The sequence below is a fragment of the Coturnix japonica genome, chromosome 2 (genome assembly GCF_054131305.1).
Source record: "Coturnix japonica strain WE chromosome 2, WE-NBRP24, whole genome shotgun sequence".
In the NCBI taxonomy this organism is placed as follows: Eukaryota; Metazoa; Chordata; class Aves; order Galliformes; family Phasianidae; genus Coturnix; species Coturnix japonica.
Genome location: NC_140664.1, coordinates 117,998,259 through 118,020,121, shown reverse-complemented (window position 1 = coordinate 118,020,121; position 21,863 = coordinate 117,998,259). Strand labels below are relative to the sequence as shown.

The 21,863-nt window shown below is 42.9% G+C and overlaps 1 protein-coding gene across 1 annotated transcript in view; it reads left to right on the top strand.

The window, feature by feature from the left end:
- Positions 1-20,833: 20,833 nt before the first annotated feature.
- Positions 20,834-21,863, top strand: part of COL1A2 (collagen type I alpha 2 chain) — a 34,970-nt gene continuing 33,940 nt past the window's right edge. Inside the window, exon 1 of the mRNA XM_015853543.2 lies at positions 20,834-21,037. Coding sequence (XP_015709029.2) covers positions 20,968-21,037 — 70 coding nt within the window. The 5' untranslated portion in view covers positions 20,834-20,967. The remainder of the gene's footprint in view (positions 21,038-21,863) is intronic.

Sequence of the window (21,863 nt, the reverse complement as noted above, 5' to 3'; positions counted from 1 at the left end):
TTTTAATGTAAAAAAATTGAAGAGAAATGAAGTGGCATGGCAGGACTGTTTGCCATCCAACCCTCTGGATGGCAGGACCTTTATGCCAGACTGGAGGAAGTATTTATAACATCTAGCTCCTTAAGAAACTTGACAGGTAGCTATGTTGGTGGTTTCTCATCTCTCATGTGGTTAGAACTGTGTGTGGACAGCTTAAGAAGCCCATCATGTCAATGACTGATTCATTCAGCCTGAAGTATTTTTGTTGGACTTGGTGAGACTGTGGGATCTATATAACCTCACTCAGGCCTCTCCTGAAGTAGGTGCTTAAAAGCATCTACAGTTCAGACCGGAAAACAGGACGGCATGTTTGTGTACATAAAGCTTAGCACAGCCAAGCTGCCATCTAAACAGTCTTTCTGAAACAGTTTATCCAATTTACAATATAAATAGGAGATAAAACATATGAAGGCCTAAATTAAAAGAACATTTTAGAGTCAAATAGCCAAACATAAAAAATTAAAGAATTAAAGATCTCTGTGTGAGAAGGAAGTGTTCAGAGTCAAGGAAAAAAGTGAAAGGTATAGTTTATTCTTATCAAAACTATTTTGGACGCCTAACACAGAATGTTTGTGCTGGCTGTAACTTTCTGTTGAAAATCAATATTTTGATTCATCAATGTGGTATGTCCTCAAACCATTGTCAGTGCTCCTTCATAATAACCCATTGTTAGCAATGCATCTGTTCACGCTCTCTGCAGATCCTGGCCTCTTACTGTTTTCCAGCATTTTACCTGTTCATTGTGGAGAATAAAGGTCATTAATAATTACAGTGAGATAGCAGAGGTCAGAGGATGAGGTTTGGGCTCCACCTGGTTCAGTCTGGCCCAGACCAAATGGCCAAAAAGGCTTTCACAGAGACAGCTACCAAGAGATTTGGTGCAGATGGAAAATCTTTATGAAGTGGGAGGTAGGAGACGGCTCAAATCTAAGCCAGATCCTGGACTCCTGGAAAGAAAGAGGCTTAACTTCCAGCTCAATTACAACAAATAAACAAACAAACAAACCAGAAATAAGAAGAAAAAGCAAGCAATTAAATGAGTAGCAAAAGAAATGAAGTCTGATTTCCTCCACCAGTTACCTGGTGTCCATCCCAGAGCAGGATGTGGAAGCTTTAGTTCTTCAGCATCCTGTTTACATCACATTTTTAAGAGCTTAATTCTTGAGAGACCTCTAACCCTCTCTGAAGTGTAGTTACAAATGACCAGGAAATTAAAACATTATTAGGATAGGAGCAGAAAGAAAATGCCCCTATTTAAGACTTCTTGCTTTAAGAAACTGGGTCAAAGAATAAGTGTTAAAGAATCTCTGCACCACATCCAGCTTTTACCTGATATGTTAGTGTGGGGAAAACTTTTAAATAAGCAGGAGAACATTTTTCTCTCCCTTCCACTAACTCTCAGGGAAGTTATTCTCCAATCCCATAAAGTGATAAGAAACAGGGGTCAGATTAGATTAACCTATATTCAGCATATGGGGCAATCAACTGGCTTTGGCAGGGCCCAGGTTTTCAATCCAAGTTTTATTACTGTCATCTAATGGACTCCTTGTAGTCCTCAGGTGAATGGGGATCCAAATGGCACTTCAGCTCTGAAGAGATTACTCCAGGATGAGGTTAAATTCTACCACAGACTTTACCAGAGTTGTTCATACCCTGAAGAGACTTGTGAGAATCAGTGCAAGCAGTTCTGTTACCTACATGATAGCACTGAGTAATTCTATTTAAGATGTTTACATTTATTTGATTGTAACTTACCACCAAATCTAAGGTTGGTTCTTTAATTGCAGTACTTGATTTTACATCACTTGAGGTACCAGGTATTATTAGAGGTATTATTATCAGGGGGAATCCCAGCTAACATATTTCTTTAACTTGGTCTTGCAGAGAAGATAGATTTTGTACCTTCCTCTGTCAGTTCTCTTACCAGTTCCATATAAATTCTCAAATTCTAAATTCAGCAGCACTCCTACTTAACAAATATTACTAATGTAACTGTACATTTTGAACTTGCTCCACAATCAATATTGTCATATGTAGATTATTTGCTTGAAATATTACATGTAGGTATTCAGCCAGATTTAAACCTATATGTACCACTAAGCATAAGAATTGACAGCATATTTAAACATCTTCTGGTCTCTGATGTTCTGAAGGACAGATCCACTCTGAGGCAGATCTATCCCTGCATGGAGTATAAAAGTAGTGCAAACTGGTATTATACATGTTCAAACCATGAAAAGGAGCGCCTTCGTGTAGATACACTTATGATCATAATACGTTGAAAGCTCTACAGACTTCAGAAGATGAGACAAAATACACTCAGGGTCCTTGGAGACCTTGGTGGCACAGTGGTCAGATTTGTTCTGCTTTCCTGCAGACACAGTTTGCCTGAGGAGGCCTGAACCTGTCTGCAGCCAATACCCCAGATGACCCTTCAGTGACTGGGTTAGAAGTTTCTCTTAAAAGTTTCCTATGTGATTGTTTTCCATTTAGTGCAAACTGATAACAACAACCATAAAAGCAGTTGAAGTGTTTTTGTTTCTCCTTCTCTCTCACTCTAGGGTAAAGAAAATAATGGCAGCATAATGACGTGCAAGAGGGAAATAAGTCTTTCTGAATAAGAAAAAGAAAAGCTTTAAGAAGGGAAGTTAAAACAGAGAGAGAGTTATCACAGTCATTCTTTCCATGGCATTTTGTTTAGACATTCTTTCCGGCTGTGGCATTTGGTTGGCTACAATTTCCAGGTTAATGAGAAAGGCTTTTCACAAATTACATTTCTTATGTGTGACTGCTGCTTTTATGGCAACAAAATGGGCGTGAAGGGGGTCCCACGTCTATATTTACTTTTCTCGGCTGGAAGTTGTATGATATCATTCATTTATAAGGGGAAGCCACTTGTGACTGAGGAGCCAAGCGTACTGCAAAGCATTGTGAAGTTTTATTTGTGTAAGGATGGAGTTTTGCCTTGGGTGAACCTTAACAAACACAGAGGATTTATCATTACAGATTCTGTAGTTTTGCTCTGAAGACAGACTCCCTCTGAGCCTGCAGGGGCCTTAATTGATAGAGATGTACCTAGCTGACAGCACCCGCGGGCCTGTCACCTCAATTCTAATGACACATGCTTAAAAACCGTCCATTCACGCTTCCTTTTGTCATTCAGACATGCTGATTTCTTTGGAAATAAGCCGCAGGTTGGCAGGGAAAGACGATTCACCCAAACACTGGCTTAAATAGGTATAAATAAATAGATCTAGATGTAGATATAGATCTTAACTCTTCACTTTGTTACTCAAATGAAATATAATATTTCGAGATGTAACACTGCTGTGTTCAAGCCTGGAACCTGCCTCTCTGTTTCTCTTTACTTTTGATTTTCATCCACATTCAAATGAAGAGATCAGAAATGATGTAAAGACAGTCTAATAAATGTCTCCAGAAAGGTAGGACTGCAGCATTGCAGGTAGAGCCAGGTACTGGTAGAGGGTTTCACTGACAATCAGAGATACAGCAAGGGATGAACCAGTCCCAGGTTCTTTCTGAGGAGCCCAGTCACGAGTGCAGACGAAGTTGCACTGTGAGACCATTATGTCTACAACAAAAGTCAGGAAAAGACTGGTGGTCCCAGGCTGTGCTGAAACAGAATTCATCAACCCATAGAAGGTGGTGAAGGTGCTGGAGCATGACATGAGTAATACCACTGTCTTTAACATACTTTGTTACTTTGTCCATTGGAAAGCTGTCGTCCAGACCTCTCCAGGTGCGTAACTCTGAAGAGTTTCTCCTCATTTATACACTCATTATTAACTTCTATAATTGGAGAAGAAACCTGGAGAAGAGAAGGCTCTGGGGAGACCTCACTGGAGTTTTCCAGTAATGAAAGGAAACCTATAAAAATGAGGGAGACCCACTGTTTATGAGGGTATATAATGATAGGAAAAGGGAAAATGTTTTTTTCCACAGAGTGATTTTTATCAGATATTAGGAGGGTATTTTTTATTCAGAGTGGTAAGGTGCTGGCACAGCTGCCCAGAGAGCTGTGATGCCCCAACCCTGGAGGTACTCAAGGCCAAGTTGCATGGGGCCCTGAGCAGCCTGAGCTGGTGGGTGGCAGCCCTGCCCTGGAATTGGATGGTCTTTAAGGTCCCTTCCAACTCAAGCCATTCTATGGTTCTATGACTGTTATTCTATGATTCCACGATCTCAGTTTCCCTGTCTTATTAGCTTTGAAAAAAACAACAAGAATCAGGAGAATTATTTGAGCCTTCCCACAAAACATGTTCTACATGTCATCTCTGCAGAATTCTACATTCTTCAGGTAATTTTTCTGAATCTGAGGCATTCTTTATTTTGCATAAAAACTTTTTGAGATGAATGAATTTTTCTGATGCAAAAGCAGTCTGAAAGCCACCAATGACACTCCCACAAGCACAGGGAGCCAACACAATCTTCACATTCCTATGACCCTCACAGCGATTGGACATACGTGGCAGATGGGCCCTGTAATGGGACTCTGACCAGGAAATAAATTTCAGCTTCAAATATCAGTTTTTAACTTCAGATGCTAGAAATCTGACTCACAGGCTTAGTCCATTTGGTGTCCCCTGCAGAACTGTTCTTCAGCAGGGAGGAGAGGTGGGATAAAATGATGTAGAAGTTGACAGAAATGCAGCTCAAGGTTTTAATATTAAAGCTGGGATGCAAAGCTCACTGTGAACTGTGAGGGCTTACTCAGCAGGAAAGGAGCTATGGAAATTCTTGCAATGGGAAAGCTGAACTCTCTTTCTCCACCTTCATTTCAGACTGCACAAACATCATAGGAAGAGAAAAAGAAAAAAAGAAGAGAGAGCTTCTGAATCTTCTTTAAATATTTGTCTTCTCAGTCCCACAATCTAAAGGGTAAATGTGACTGTCAGTAACCGAAAAATGTCCTTTCTTTTGGAAAAAAAAAAAAAAAAAGAGGAAAAAAAAAAAGGAAACCTGATAGTAGTACTTGAATAAACATCTAATAGAACTACAGAGTTAAGGCAAGAGTCTATACAGTGATCTAGTCTTGATTTGCAAGTTCATAAGGAATGAACCTTCCATTATAAAGAGAATGAAACCATATCCATAGGCAGCCATTGTTTTAGCTTTGGAATATCCTTTTTTTTTCTTTTTTTTTTTTTTTTTTTTTTTATAACCAATGTATCTCCGCCAATCTGTTGATTCCTGTTGTTTTTTGTTTGATGTCAAGACAAAGTTCCTGGGGTAGGAGGCTGGAAAAGAAAATAGAGTCTCTTGCTACAAACTGTTAGCGGACTCTTGCTTTGCTTTGCTCACTTTAAGTATTTTGCTTAGTTTGGCTCAGTGCTCTGTTTTTTCTGGAAACCTCTCATTTTTCTTTCAGTCTGCCTTCCAAAACCGCAGAGCACTGAAAAAGAATTTCTACTATGGCGCATCTCTACTTCAAGGAACTCTCACTTTATACACTCCTATATACCTGCGACCTATATTTTCAGGACTATATTCATAGAAACAAATAATATTTATCTCCCTGCGTTTTTATTTATTGAAAAGCAAAGGTTAGAAGTTTCAGATAGTTAACAGGGGACGATCCAGCTGGCATCTCTAATGGAAATGATTACCACAAAAACATTTGTGATCACTTAAGCGTGGGCTCCCATGATGCTTAGCAGAAAAGGCTGAAAACAGTTCAAAATAGATGTAGTGCAACCTAAACAGGAAAAGCAGAAATGAATGACAACTTGCAGCAAACAGAAATCTTTCTCAAAGTCCATTAGCAAGAAGATTTTAAAGTTATTTCAGCAACTCTGTTGCAGATACATGGAAAATTAACACGTCTGGACCCTACATATATTCTGCAGCTCAGCTGCAGTCAACCACATCTGTTTCTGGTTTAAGTTATACCTCGCTCTGGCATGGATTCAAAGAGCAGTAGTGGAAGTGAGTCTGGGTCTAAGACTTGGTGGAATAAATGGATGCAGCTCTTCTGAGAAGTCTGAAGCTAAATCAGATCATAATGTAGTGCTACTTTTCTTGCAGTGTATTTCTAGAGTTTTTCTCCCTTTTACTCATTTTGTGATCAATCAACTCTTCTGCACAGTAAAAGCAGACTCCATACCTTAGATACAGGCTTCAGTTCTGTAACTTTATTTAAACTTCTTTGTAATGGTCTGCTGAAAAATAGAGAGTTTGTACACCATTATATTCAGGAAGCAGTTTGTGTTCCTATCAAGATGCTCTATTTTATGGACTTAAGAGGATTATTCATACATTTATAAGATTATTCATAAAATTAAGACATGAGTACATACACATCTGTGTGCATTTGCACGTATGTGTGGTGTGTCCATGAGAAAAGTATCCCATGTGAAAATAACTCAATAAGAAAAAAAATCCCTAGAAGAAAATGTTAGAACAAATGACACTTTTTCAGGTAAATACGTAACTTCTCACACAATGTCATGAATAAACTGAAAATGACAAAATCATATCCTAGGTTGTTTCAGCATTCCATCTCACAAGACCAATGTATTTCTGTAGTTGTGTATTGCCATCATTCATTCCTTTTATGTCAGTGGCACGTTACCTCTATTTCCCATAATTTTATCTAAAAAGACTTTAAAAATCTTTTTAAAGGATCTTGATCATTCAGTGAGAAGGATTTTTAAAATAAAAACTAATATAAGAGTTTATAGAATGAAGGCCAGAGCTCACATCTTGACTGTGTTTAGTTTACATATATAGACAGTCTTAGGTTTCTGCATGCTCAGGGAATAAAACCAGGCAGGTGCCCAAACTCTGAGTGCCAAACATGGCTAGGGTCAAGACCATCATGCTGAAGTTCCTCTGTGAACAAACTGAAATGTTATGTCCAGGATAACACAGGAACTAGGAAGAGGTTCAGCACCTCAAGCTAGTGCTGATCATCTCTTTGGGATGTGAACTTTGGGTCTGCCAGGCAAACACAGACAGAATTGTCAAGGATGAAATACACTTCATAAAATATATCTTCAGTCTCCTGAATCACCTCGCCCACAGCCAAAGATGTGCTTTAGGCCTGCTTATAGCTGTGGAGTGTGGAAGTTAAAAGTGCAAGTCTAGTGGTTTGGATGTGTTTGACACACAGAGAACATGGAGGAAAGCTTTATATGTGCTCCTGGTGAATGAACTCCACTGTCAAGACTTCATGCACAGAACTTCTTTCTGAAGTAAGAAATACTAATGTTCCTATTTCAAAACAGAAAGGACAATTCCATCATTTCAGACAGGCAGAATGAGGAGAAGAAAAAGCATAATGATGCTCAGCCAAGCAGCAGGTGGCTGTTACACAGAAGAGCTGTAGTTTCTTATGGGAGAAGCTGAGATATTTGGGGCTGAGGACCTAGTCAGGAGGTCTGTAGTAACCCAGGAGTATAACCCACTTCTCACTGGTTCCAAAACCACATAAAAATCCTTCCTCTTGTATTTCCACCTGAATGTCTAGTCATAGCAGATTGGAGACTGTTTAGAAAATGATAACAAGAGCTGTTTCTTCTAGAATTCTGCCTCCTTTTACAAGTAATTTAAAGCAGTGTCCAAGAAGATAATTTTCTTAACCAAGCAGAGTGAGATTTATCTGAGCAAATATAGACTTGAAGTAGCTGAGCTAACTGCTCCCATAGCAGCATCCCACCATGCCATATATTCCTATTGCATAAAGAGTCCAGGGAAGTCTTGAAACAAAGGTGAGATGCAGAGAGTTTTACTTAATCAGTATAGTCTAAGGGTTCTTAGTTGGTTTCAAAACCAAGGATTGTTTCAGTCACCTGTGAAGAGTTTCTGTAGCCTATTTTTTATTATCTTAGAATCATGCAGTGGTGTGGAACTAATTAAGCACAAAACAAACACAGAGCCATTTCTCATGAATTAGTTAAATTTTAAACATTCGCCAGAATGACAGGAATAATGGGGGGTATTTATGTGTGTGTGTTTCTTTAATTTATATATTTTTAAATTCAGTCCTGCCAGTCACAAGGATTTGCAGATAAAGATTTATTTTCCTCCCTTTTGAAAGAAAAATATTGGGAAGCTGTGACTTCTGTACAAGCATGCCTTGCTGTGTGACCAGTTCACTCCTGTGTATTCATGACATAACCAGATCCAGTTTGGAATGTGTACATTAAAGGTTTTCATCAAGCTGTAGCATACAGAGAAACAACGTACTGCTTTATTGTTTATGTTCAGTTTGTCTTGCCTGTGCACAGATGAAGGCACAGCCTCACTTACTGTTGTGTGACATAGTCCAGGACAAAGCACAGACTGGCTCTTCTCAGGCATCACCAGGACCCTAGGAACAAACAGGAATGGCTGGGATCAACCTGTACATCCACAGCACCTGCCTTATCAGAAAAGGACAAGTCAGATATTCTCCCAAGAAGACAGCACAGGGAGACTTATTCAAGGTATTATTTCAGTCCATGAATCCTAATAGAGTGAAAAATATATATATATATATATCACATGAGCTTTCTCTATCAGCCAGCATAGGAATCTCCCTTTCATCATCATGCAGAGTCACAAGCTCTCATCAGGGCCCAGCTCTCACACATCCCAAGAAACTCCATCCCCCAGGCCAGGCAGGCAGCAGAGAAGGACTTGTGCCTTATAGATCCTGTATCAGCATAGTGGGGCTCACAGCCCTTGGGGCTGCTTCTCACTGAGCTTAACCAACAGTCTTCGCCAGCTTGGGGGAGTGTGTGAACACTGCCACATAGTATTTCATATTTCGTGGATATTTCATGTTCAGGCTGTTGGGGGAGGGCAGAAGGAGGCTCTTCTGTTTTTTTTTTTTCCTGAGAGCTGAGCAGGCCGTGCAGCCTCAGAAAAGAAACGTAATGATGAAAGAATCCTATTGCAGCAACAGCAGCAGTGCCACATGGATAGCGCTGGAACAGGGCAACGCTGCTGAGCTCCAGCCCCTCCCTGAGACACAAGTAAACGTGGCTCAGCAGTCAGTCCTCCAAGCAGGACTCTGGCTCTCAGATAGAGCAATTTCAAGGAAACTTTGCCACAGTCCTTTCAGGATCAGTAGCCTTTATTATGAAAGCATTTCCTATTCTTTTCTCCCCTTACTTCATGCCTCCAAATCCTTTTGCAGAGGCACTGCCTGCCAAAGCACTGCAGGATCACGCTGATAGAAATCAGAAGATGCTTTTCAGACATCCGTACCACCAGGTCTATAGGCCACAAACAGGTGCTTCTGACCACAATTCCTCTTTAGAAATTGACACCTTAATAAGATTTTCAGCCTGTTTTGCAGCTGAAAACTGTATTCACTCCAGAGTAATAGGAAATGAAAAGGAAACAGTGTATCTGATACAGAATACAATAAGAAGAGGAGGCCCATTTCAATTCCAGTACATTTTCCAAGCAATTTCCAAAATCTCATATCTCCTCAGTGACTCTTCAGTTGCATTAAAAATCAGTCCTCATGAGATGAAGTAATTTCCAGCCCTAGACAAGTGCTGAAGCCAATTTTCCAGTTAATTTCTGGTATTTTTGTGGAATTTTCTCATTTCTGATATTTCTGTCAAAAGGATTTGCAGAGAAAGCTCATCACTTTTCTGATATCTTGCTAGATAAAATACACAACTTTATTTTCACACGCACAAAAGGGTTGAGTCTTTTTTAAGAAATGTCTGTAGCCAGCTGAGGTCACTTGGGCTGTGCCCAGCTGGAGCACAGAGGTCCTTCTGGAAGCAGCAAGGCAGAGAGGTTAAAAGGGTTAAAGTCCTGAAACACAATCCCTCTATGAGCGACTCTACCCCAAGCTATAGGAACAGAAGTAATCTGAACTACCACTGAATCTCAGCCAGAATGATTGTTCTTACTCCACATGTGCAGAGACACTTTATACTTTCATAAATTAATCCCAGTTCTAAAACTATTTTGTATTTTCCTTTAGCTGCAGGTCCTGGAGTCAGGTGTCTAAATACAAATGTAAGATTTACATTTGAAGAAAATCAAGTTCATCTGTAACATGCATTGAACAAAGAGGAGGCCAAGTGTGTACCTCACATTTCACACATCACAGTTTAAAATCAGTCTCGTGATGAGAGGAGGGGATGGGAAACACTGAGCCAAGAATCACTTGTATTATCAGAAATGAGATCCCAAATCAAGTCTCCATTGTGCCATTCACAGCATCTCACCCTGAACCAGGAACCCTGGTTATCTTTCATTACAAGAACCTGTGGAGTGACTTTAAGATATATTGTAAAATAATAAAAAACAACTTGTGACAGAAAATGTCTCTGTTATGGACCTCTAGAACACGTGTAGAGTAATAACTGTATATTTGTCTGTCACTGGGAAGTTTCACTTAGCTGAAAGAAGAGATGATACTGCCCAAGAAGAGCAGTGTGCACGATGCAATCAAGATGGCTGAATGGCCACTAGAGTCTAAAATGAGAGTTTCACTGGATATTGTGTTTAAATAAGAGGAAGGTTGTTAGATGCCACAGACAGATTAAAACTACAGTTCAAGCATTCCTTCCCAGCCGCCTTTCGTACATATCTTAGCATTCTAGATATATTTAGCTCTTTAATGTGCCTGGTTAAAAAAGCCCTGAGCTGTGTGGATTTCACTGAAAGGTAAGTGGTCATTATGCTGACCAAAGGGTGTGCCCTTCTCCGAGCTCTCAATTTTGGGGTCCTTTCTTATATGCCACAAGTTAGCTGCCTGTGAAATGCTGCACAGCTCTGATGAGAAATGGAGAAGCAGGAAAACAGGAAGGTTTTGGAATCCAGGTGTTTCTAAGAAAGCAGTTAACTCAGCCCTGTATTATTCAAACTGCTGTACTCTTCAGGTGAACTAAAGCACACAGTCGATCACTTCTGCTCAGGCATCCATCTGAGACTAATGTCTCTTCTTTTCTGAAGGGATGCACAAAACAGTGGCTTAAATATAATTCTTTGCAGTCGACAACAACTGCCCCTCACATTTCTGTAACAGCCGGAGTTTCACAGTGGCTTCCATCTCCCTGCCCTCCGACTGCACTCCAGAATAAGGAGCATGCTCAGGATGGATTTGTTCTGCCTGGATACTGAAACTAAGGAGCTGCAAGCAGCTCATTGAGAGGAAGGAGGAGGGACGGTTGCAGCCATACAGGGTTTTCAGAGGGCTGGACAGATACTGTACTTCCCAACAGCTGCACTGCATCAAGGCAAACCACAAAATAGTTTTGCAGCTACTCCCCAGAGCACAGTGGAAACAAAAGTCAGACAAGGCTGCTAGGGGTGTTTCTTTTTAATGGTGGAAGGCAGGAGGCAGAAAGGAAGGAAAGAACAAAACACTGACAGTACATTACTGAATATAGGCTGCTGTAAACATACACGTAGCTGGCAGTAACTTGTAACATCAGGTATTACCCATTTGCTGTGTGATTCATATGCTTAGTTTTCAGGACAGAATAAATGGAGCAGTCAGTTACAGTTCCAAGCTAATAATGTGGGCATCAGCAAACATAAAGGAATATCTGAAGAAATGAACAGTGTTGGTTACTCAAACTAGTGGCACTCTGGAAAAAATAGATAAATCAATGAACTTACTGGTTACTCCTGATTAAAACCAGTGTGCGTGAGGGAGCCTTTTCTGTTCCTTTTTAGGAAACTGATGTCAGTTGTTTGGTATTTATTCTCCCTCGCTTACAGTTTGTGAAAATACAGCTCCTGTAGTAAGAAAAATATGCCTTGATTTTCTGTGCCTTTAGCTATTCAGATGCTCGAGTACCAACGAGAGAGTTAAGAAAAATAACTCCTCCCCAAGACCTAAAAAACTGCAGCTGAAATGGTAAGAATGTCTGAGCCGGTCCCGTCTCCCTCCCTGCCCCCATTCTTCAGGCTGCACTTAACTTACATAAACTATTTGGGTTGGAAAACATTCCTTAGGTCTATTCTGACTCATGATTTCTCTGCCGCTTTAAAATCCTTAAAGCACTAAGCAAATCATCAAGAGCTTCATTCTACCTGATCTGATAAAGGGGGGGGGGGGGGGAGTGACAGGCAGCTCCTCAGTTCCTCGAGCACAGGGAGCTCAGTTTGAAGCCACTGAGTTGGGTGATGGCTGAAGCTGCATTATGTGAAGGCTCATTCCTAGATTTCCAAGTTGCAAAGCCGGGTGCAGAACCAACTACACAGAACTCCCAATTCTCATTCCAACATTTTTTCTAGTTTTAGAATCAGTCCATCAAAATGGAGCCTCTGACCAGTGCAGAAAAACAAAACAGACTGGTAGCTCCATATAAAAGCCAAAAGAAAATTGATGGTGTAACAGAGAGCACTGCTCTGGTATTGATACTACAACAAAAGTGTCATCTATTTAGGATTAATGCATGTTTACTTACCAAAACAGTTCCACAAAGAACAGATGTAGTTTCTCCTCTTATAGAGAGCAAAATGAACTTCAACAGTCGCGTGGATTTAGACAGAAACAGGTACAGACCCATGCACATAAATCAAATAGGTAGTTAAAGATAAGGTTGCATTGAAACTATTTATGGCATTGTCAATATGCACATGTTGGGTTCACATAAAATGCAAACTAATACAGTTTACCTTATCCTTTATAGGAACGGGAAACAAGTAATCTAATTTTCTTATGTTTGTCCCAGATTTCTTAATCTCACTCAGAGACACTGATTGCAGCTCAAGCCAGTGCCAGATCCCCTGTTAAACCACCAGTATGCATTATTTGTGATCTCGTTGTATGCAAAGACCAGGGAAGACTGATAGGGCTCCGCATTTCATTTCCTAATTAGTGTGACCACTTCCCATCCAAGTCCACACAGCACACTGCTCCTGCTTTCTCGCACAGCCAGCACACCGCTGCAGCTCCAGGCCCATCAGGAGAGATGCAGGTGTTTGGTACACGATGAACAGCAGCCATCTAACAAAGCTCACCTGGGTGAGCCTATCTCAGCATCAAGCTCATTACACACTGCTGTGCAGTCTAGAAAGGATACAAGAATCCAGATCAGCTAGAACACTCTGGATTATGGACAGGTCCTGGAACACTTATTAATTATGGAGCAAGTCCGGTAACAATGAACTCTGCTCATGTGCTGCTTTCTTAAAAGGTGGTGAGCTGTAGAGCAGATGATGACTGAAGGACGGTTCTTGGAGTACTGACTACATGGTGAGACAGAATTATCACATGTAGTTAGAACAGAGTGAATAAACTCAACCCCAAAGGCTCTGACTGGTTTGAGAGCTCAGCTATAGCTTCTGCTTGTGCCAAAATATTAACATTTCTGTGTCAGCTGAAGATAAAGCAGGGCTGACTAAAGGAGGAATATTTAGCACCATTGTTGAACTTCCTATCTTCAAAGTCCTGTGCCAGCACGAAGCTATTAGAATGCATCACACATCTGTAAGTCATGTAAATGAAGGCTCTTACAGGCATCCTGGAGGGGAAGAAGCAAAGATCCAGGAGGTAAATTGCCAGAGGCTTTCTGGTAAATTGGTGGCTTCACATGAAGCTAAATGCTTGAGTGCTGGTTTTATGGCCAATGCCATCATGCTCCCTTTTTGTATTACTTGTTTGCAAATACTCCGTTTGTTGCATGAATTGAAGAAATTACCTGAAAGCTTAATGAACCTTTGAAATGAGGAGATCTGAGCTCTGTTAAGTTGGCAAACAGGATCTGTACCTAACTAGTCTGAGTCCCTTGGCAATATTAATGACCTGGAATCGAATATTGGGGTATGTGATAGGTTTATCTTGCAAATTATTAAACAAATTTCTGACCGAAATTTAATTAACTGTTAAGCAAAACCACGGAAAGTAAAATAACGTGAGTTGAAAGCCAAGAGAAGAAAACCATGAAACTAAGACCACAGAGAGTGAACGTAAAGGTGCTTGTTGCTTCACTTAGTCTAATCTTGGCAAGGATGCTGAAAATGAGAGCCAAATTCCTGTCATTTTTAGTAGTGTGATTATTGCACCAGTGAAACTCTCTGGTGTGATGTGATAGATTTCCCCATTTGTAAATGCGATTGCTGTTTAGCTCTGGGTCTCTGATAGGTGAGCCTCTGCTCCTGCTCAGGCCTTAGTTTAGGAGCAATTGTTACTTTTCATGAAACAAGAACTGAGCAGCTACTGAATCTCACCTTCTGAGGCTATCCAGGATATCCAGTTTGCTACACCAAATTATTCTAAGGGGGCACTGTGCTATGGAGAGCCTGAGTAGGGAATCCATGCAGCTCATTCCCTTGAGCCCTGTGGCATAGCATTTCCTTTTCATGCATGCTCTTTACATAACCTGTGGTCACCTCAGAGCAGGACAACCTGCTTGTTAGTGCCACAGCACAACTCTTCGCCACCACCTGTCCTACAGGGCAGCACAGCATCAGGTCCACCATGCTAGGTTCCCTACATTGTGTCTAACACAAAACCTGCCACATCCAAATGGTTTTTAAACACATCCAGGGATGGTGACTCAACCACCTCCTAGGGGAGGTGCCCTATGAGGTCAAATCTAAGGTATTTTGTGATGAATATTGTCAGCAACAGTTAGCAAATAGATTTTTGGTCTGAAGGCATGACAGATTTCAGTAAGAGAATGTGCACATTCTCTTTGCTTGTTCGTTGCTTTCACTTACAGCCTACTGCAGAAGGAATGAAGGAAGAAGCCACAAAGATGCAAAGATTCTGCAAGTTTAATGACACTGGCAGGCAGACTGAGGGTAAAATCAGGAGCTCTGAGAGGGAAGGGCTGCACTGTCCAGTTTGGTTTGCCAACTGGCATAAAGATGGAAGCTGGCCTAGGTCTAGCACCAGCATGGGCTCAGATGATATTTACACAGCAGGGAGCTGAGCATGGTGAGAAAAGACTGCCAAGATCATCTAGTCCAGCTGTCATCACCAATACGCCCACTGACCCATGTCCCTCAGTGGGGACAATGTGCAAGGGCAATCTGGCAGAAAGGAGGAGCTGAGGTTTTTAGCATGTACGACACATCTGTCTGTAGGGTCAGGGCTTTTTATTTTTACAAAACTGCATGCTATCACAAATGAACAATGACACGCTAATTCATATTAGAAGCTTTTAACAAAGTACAGACATCTTTAAAATGCTTGTAGGAAGAGACCGTACTCTATGCCATTCACTGATTCTGCCACTTCAAAAGGGATCACTGTAGTGTACAAGTAACTATGAGACTTGCAAGATATTGCACTCAGCTGAACTTTACAGGAGTGATTGTGTCTGCAGAGATTTCATATTTGCCTCTGTGTGAAATGAGCATGTCTTGAGTCCTTCTATTTGGATGGCCTAAGATTTCTTCCTAGTCTGCAGCAAATCTTACTTGTCTTTTCTCATTCTTGCTTTCTGTTTCTCATTCTCTTTGAATAAGAAATAGAAAGTTGTGGGAAAGACAACAGCAATCAGCCCTCAGATGATTTCTCCTGCATCCCTACTCCAGAATGAGTTCTAACCACACATAAGGCACAACAGACATCTGCCCATAGCTGCTGTAGGACATAAAAGCATTTCAGACACACGCAGAATGACTTATTTTTCCTGCGAGATGACAAGAGGTGATAAGTTTTGAATTCAGGTAAAAGTCTGGACTGACAGGGCTGTGCTGTTTCTGGGTCTTGCTAAAACTAGATGCCGCCTCAACTTCCAAAGCAGGATTCAGATGTATTTGAAAACTACACCCACTGCCTGTGGGAATTCAGCTGTCTCCAAAGTCAGCTTTAGTGATGTGCACTGTCTGAAACAAGCCTTCACTTGCACTGAATCATATGTTAGACTGTCAGCCTGCATACCAAGCCGTGTCCATATAGCGAAGGATCAGGGCAGGCACTTCCTTCACCAAGACTGATATTTTTCCATTAAAGTTACTTACTCTTTCTTGTAGCTGGAAATTGACATGGGAAACTACCATCTATTCATGTTAATTGGAACTCAGAATCTGAAGAAAAAAAGACATTAATTTTTCCATCAGCTGTGAAAAGTCTGATTGTGTTTTTTTAAATTATTATTACTTATTTTTCTAACTGTGCAGCAGCTTTTTTTCAGTAGTTAATTTCAAGGCAAGATGCCAATGTTTTGGCAGTCTCCTGTAATGTTGCCTGTGTGATTTTGATTGCTATAATAAGTGTATCAAGGTCTAACTAGGGCTTTATCTGATGCTCTCCAGAACCTTTTGTACAAATACATTTCACACAAACCAAATACAGCCCATGATCCTGTTGCTTATTTTCAGCTACTCCATTGATCTCTCTTATATTTTCCAGAGCTTCTTTTATTCATGCACTTCGGAGTTCTAAATCTTACCACTCCCAAACCTGTCACGTATATGAAGGGATGGATCTATACAACTGCTACAAGTTGTTTATTGCATTTTCTTTTTTCTTTTTCCTTTTTCCTTTCTACAATAGAAAAGGAATTCTGAAAGTCCTCTGAAGTTGAGGCCTCTGTAACTGTCACTTCACACTGCTATGCCATAAAGATGCAACAGAACTTTTTAAATGCTATTATTTTAGCTCCGTTTCAGCAATGTGCTGTTTAACAACAGGACAAGCTTGGTGTATGAGAACACACCACATGAAGGACTTGCCAGCTTATTTGGAGCCTCAGTAATATTAGTGTTTGTATAGGGAAAGCATTCTCACCAGCATCACTTCAGCTTGTTTTTACTGGAATTCACTGCAACTGATGATCATTTTAAAAGTACCGTCAGCCTCGATATTATTTTGTCTTCTGTTTTTTTGATAAGAATAGTGTGTCCATACACCAAAATTCCTATGATAGAAAATGGAATCAGCCAACAAAAGATGGTTACAGCAAACAAAAAATCAAAATGTTTACGATACGCCTTAAATACTTATGATATTTTTCAAGCTTCTGAGGCTTGCAGCTATAGTGATCAGTGGCCTGGCTCTGCTACTTCTGAAATTAAGGGGAGTTTCTATTATATCATCTGATCGAAAACAGAATCAGAGCCAGTGTAGGGGCTTTTTATAACAGCTGTGTAGGCTCATGCTGGACTGAATGGAATAGAGGTGAAGACCAAATGGTGTTAAAATTGTTTTAAAATTAATTCTCAGTTGTAAATTAATCAAGTATTTAATTATCACATAATTTACAGGATAGTAGTTAGCATTATAAACAAACAGACTGAGCTGATAATGATTTTAAAGTAGTCTATATGTCCTGGATTTTCATAAGCCTGATAAATTGGTTTGGCTGTAGCAAAGATAAACTTGGTCTTCTATAAATATGTGGACTGAACGTTTGTTTTGACCTCCTCAATTCCTAATTATGTCATCTTTGAGAAACAATAGGGAAAAAACCCAGAACTTAGGAAGCTCAGTGACAGTGAGTGCAGAAGTCATCTATTAGAGGAGGACAACAAGATATTTTGGTTACAGTGAAGCAGCTTTGAGTAATCCTGGTTTTTGTCTCACCTTAAGTATAATTGGAAAAAAATTCTATTAAATTTGTCCAGTGATCTCTTTAATAAGCAATCCTACATGGGCTGCTGAGGTGCAACTCTTTATTCTCTGCCTACAAGCAGCTCCTTCCTGAGAATCCGTGAGCGTTGCTGCTGCTGAGAGCAATAAATGATGATTTAACTGTTCACATCACCCAGGGAACAGGAATTAAAGGCAGCAGCTGCTATAGCTGTTCATGTAGAACCTGTTTATTTCTCATTAAAAATCAATTTGATGGACTATTCTCCAAAGCCATTTTAAATGATTCTAAAAGATGATTAGATGATTCTAAAAGAACTCTCTTAGAATATCCAGGAAATCAATGGCTACAGGATATTTGCACAAAGAACAGCATTCCTGCTTTCATACCTTCAAGTGGCACTGCATAGACTCCTTCTCAATGCTCATCCATGTACAGGTCCAAGTAATGACTGTGCCGTGCTCTTAGATCTCTGAATATCTTCAGCTGCACAAGAGGATGGTGTCCTGCTTTGTTACTCATCTTTTATTGCTATTTAGTTGGACACGTATCCATTATCTGAATGAATGTGTGAAGCTTTGTGTTGGAATAGATGCAAAGAAACTAAAAACTAATTGTAGCACCCACAATTGTGTGGGTGTCCATTCATATCAGTATGACAAAAAGTGGGTTCTGAGAGAGCCTAAAAAGATTCAGATTCTTTCTCTGAGCTCTGGCAGCACTCCATGTGTTCCTGTAAGATAGTACTATCCAAAGAGTATTAAACTGTTCAGATGGATGGATGGCTAATAAATTCGGAAAGGGTACTCAGGGCAAATGCTTCCCAGTGTATGTATTGGAAACAGCTATAGCCTTCAGAACTTTAGGTCTGCATAGATATATCTTCTTATAAATAGTTCTAAGTAACAAGAAACAAATCTGCTTTGACATTACCTGGAGAGTCATTTCTTTCTTGACTAAATGAGATAAAATGAGTTTCCTCTATTTCCCTTCCTATTTTTTTCTTCAAAAATAAGGAAAAACACTATGGATGTGTGTTAGATTAGAAAACGTTCAAAGGTTCCATAGGTTGTGAAGGTCTGCCGCTGTCATGTCAAAATTGCCAGTCCTATGGAACTTCAGTTATGCTTTTTCAGCACAGGATACCTACAGTCACGGAGAAAGAGCCACACCACTGAATTATACTTCTGTATCTCCAACTCCTTTTTTCTTTCTTCTAAGCAAGGGCATCACTAACTACGTGCTCCAATCCTGAAATGGTTGTAGCATGCCAAAAATGTATCTCTTGAAGTCTAGGAAGCTGTAATTGATCGTATCAACAGCTTTTGTGCATTGCTGAGCTTCTGGTTATATCCCTCTCTCAGCCTTTTGCTTTGTGGTAGAAGAATAATTGAAATTCCATGTCTTTGAGGGTATGTTTTTTTCCAAGGTGGAGAGAGGGAGATGTCTTTTCTGTGTGAAATTTGAGGGGAAGGATGGAGGGAAATGGTGGTTTACTTTGGTTTGATTAGGAGACGCGTCCATGTTCTGGTACCTCCAGAGAATTCTGTTAGAATAGAAGGGTTACTGTTTCTTGAAAATATGTATTTAAGTAGGCAAGCAGTAGCTACTTGACATTATATATACTGTTAGAGCAGTTTTCATCACAAAATGCTCCGAATATCATTATAAGCAGGCAATGAACGTCTCCCTGATGCAACAGAGACAGAATTCGTTGGACCAAATGAAGAAAAACTGTGGCTATAGAGTTAAATGATTGGTTTTAAGGGACAAGACTGAAGAAAAAAACCCTGCTATTCTCTGGAAACGGAGGAGTCAGAAAACAGTAATTCTTGGACACAATCTGCAGCACTTTGAGTCTAATTTCAATCATTATTTCAAGTTATTTGAAGCCTACTGAGTAGCTTTAGATTTACTTGAACTTTGAAGAAGCTCACTTTGCTGCCCAGATCAGTTTTGCATCCTGTTTGATTTAAGTTGTTACAGTTCACACCAATGAAACAATCTCGAAGAGTTCTGTTCAAGCAGCGCAGTTTTATTACTGCTTTTGTTTCGCCATCCACCACGCTCCCACTTTGTGGTCAGACATTCTTCGTTAGATCCCCTTTCGCTAATGCTGAGTTTTAGCCTCACCGCAGGGCTCCATTCAGCCGGGCACCCTCCCGGATGGGCAGCGAGACCCACCCGTCCATCCGCGAGCACCGCAGCCCGTCGCGGCTCGCTGAAGCATCTGAGCTGGATCCGCCCGCACGGCGACCCACACCCGCGGGGTGGGGCTGGGGGAGGGAAGCGGACCGTCACGCCCTCCTCGCCCCCTCCGCCACAGAGAGGGGCCCGCTCCGACCCGGGACTCCCCTCAAGGCTCGGAAGGGCCGGCTGCCCGCCTTGGCACCGACGGGCACGGCACCACGTCAGCTCGCCTGGGCCGCGGGGCCGGGATGGGCGACCCCAAGTGATGCAGCCCGTCGGCGGTGGGGGGGAATAGGGGGGTTGCTGTCCCGGCGCGGTGAGGGCAGTTCCTCCCGTCTGTCCTGCGAGCCGCGGGGCGGCCTGTGCGGCCCCCCACCCCGGAAGGCAGAACCAGACGTGGCGAGATCCCCTCGGCTGACTGCCGGGCGCTCAGGGGGGCTGCGGGGCGCCATCCCTCCTCCGACACCACGATGGCCGAGGGGGGTGCGCTGGGGACGGTGGGGCATCGGAGGATGCCCCGGGTCGCGCTCTGCGAGGCCGGGAGGGGGAACGCGCGGCTCCGTACACGGACGGACCTCCGTGAGGAGGGTGAACCGCCGCGACGGGAAGGGCCGAGCTGCCGTAGGGAGCACGTGGCGCTGCCCTCTGTAGGGCGCTATGAGGGCTCGGGCACGGGGTGCAGCCCTCGCCCGGTTCCTGCCCCAGGCCCTGGACAGCTCCCGCTCTGACAGCCCTCGGAGCGCCCTCCAGGCTCAGCCCGCCGCCCGGAGAGGCCAACAAAGCAGGGCGAGGGGCGGGGAACGTCTGAAAAAAAAAAAAAAAATAAATCAGACGGCGAGTCAGATTTTCCTCCAGAAAAGCCTCAAAGTGTCCACGTCCTCAAAGCATGGAACCAATTTAGCGCCGCCGCCGCCGCCTCCTTCCTCCCTCCCTTTCTCCCTCCTTCTCCCCCCCTTCATCCCCCCCAGACCCCGCAGCCGAACATTGCCGGGATGGGGCCGGGGGGCACGTGATAGAGCTGAGAGCCGTGCGGGCCCCGCGGCCGCCGAGCGCCCATTGGCTGCAGCACCGGCGGTGCCTCGTAGCAGCGGGATCCTCCTGCGGTATAAGTAGGGCGGAGCGGGGCTTGATTAATTTAGCATCCCGGGCAGCAGGTTTCTGCTAAGTTTGGAGTTACTCCTCGCGACTGTATGCCTGCGTCCTGCAGGTAATAGCCAAGCACGTCCGGGGGCTCTGCAACACAAGGAGTCTGCATGTCTAGCAAGTAGACATGCTCAGCTTTGTGGATACGCGGATTTTGTTGCTGCTCGCAGTAACTTCATACCTAGCAACAAGCCAACGTAAGTGCTTTCCGCTCGTTCGTGTCATGGGTGGCGGCAGGGGGTGGCTGTCCCGCTCTGCGCGCTCCGGAGACCTTCTCTAAAGCTGCCACCTCCGTCTCAGAGCGGCGCCTCTAGTTCAGAACTACCAACGGATGGCAAAAGGCCAACGGGATAAACCCCCCCCCGACCCCCCTCCAACAACAAAAAAGAAAGAATCAGAAGATGCTCTCGCATCCCAAGGAGACCGCAAAGCCCTATTTCAGGTGCAAAGGCATAAAGTCCCGGAGCAAAGTGCTGGCCAGCAGCGCGTCCGGATGCACCCACTCCACGCTGCCCGGACCGGGCGCGGCTCTCCCCGTCCATCCGCCGCTTTGTGCCGCTCCGCCGCGCACCGTGGCGCCGCCTGCCGGCCGGCTCCGGACGGGGGCCCACGCCGCCCTCGGGGGTCTCCTGAGAGGGGCAGGCGTTACGAGGCAGGATAGGAACGGACGAGCAGGGATATCGGCTCTAGAGGGAGATTTTAAAGGGTTCCAATCCCTGGCGTGAGGATTTGGTCCTCCAGCTCTTTGCTGTGGGAGAGGTGCAGTCCCTTCCGCACGTACGGTGATAGGAAAGAGTCGCCCCCCAACACGCGCGCCCGGGGGAGAAGCGTTCATCTTCCCCTGCCTTTCGCCGTGTAGGACTCGGGGAAGCGCTACCCCAACCGCCCCCGCTTCGAAGAAACTGCTTTGCGAGCGGGGCTGGCTGCTTTACCCCGACGTGTCTCCCACCGAGCTGCCCGCGACGCCGGGGCTGCCCCGTGGCCGAAGCCCGAGAACCGCGGCAGGAGACCCCGGTTGAAACC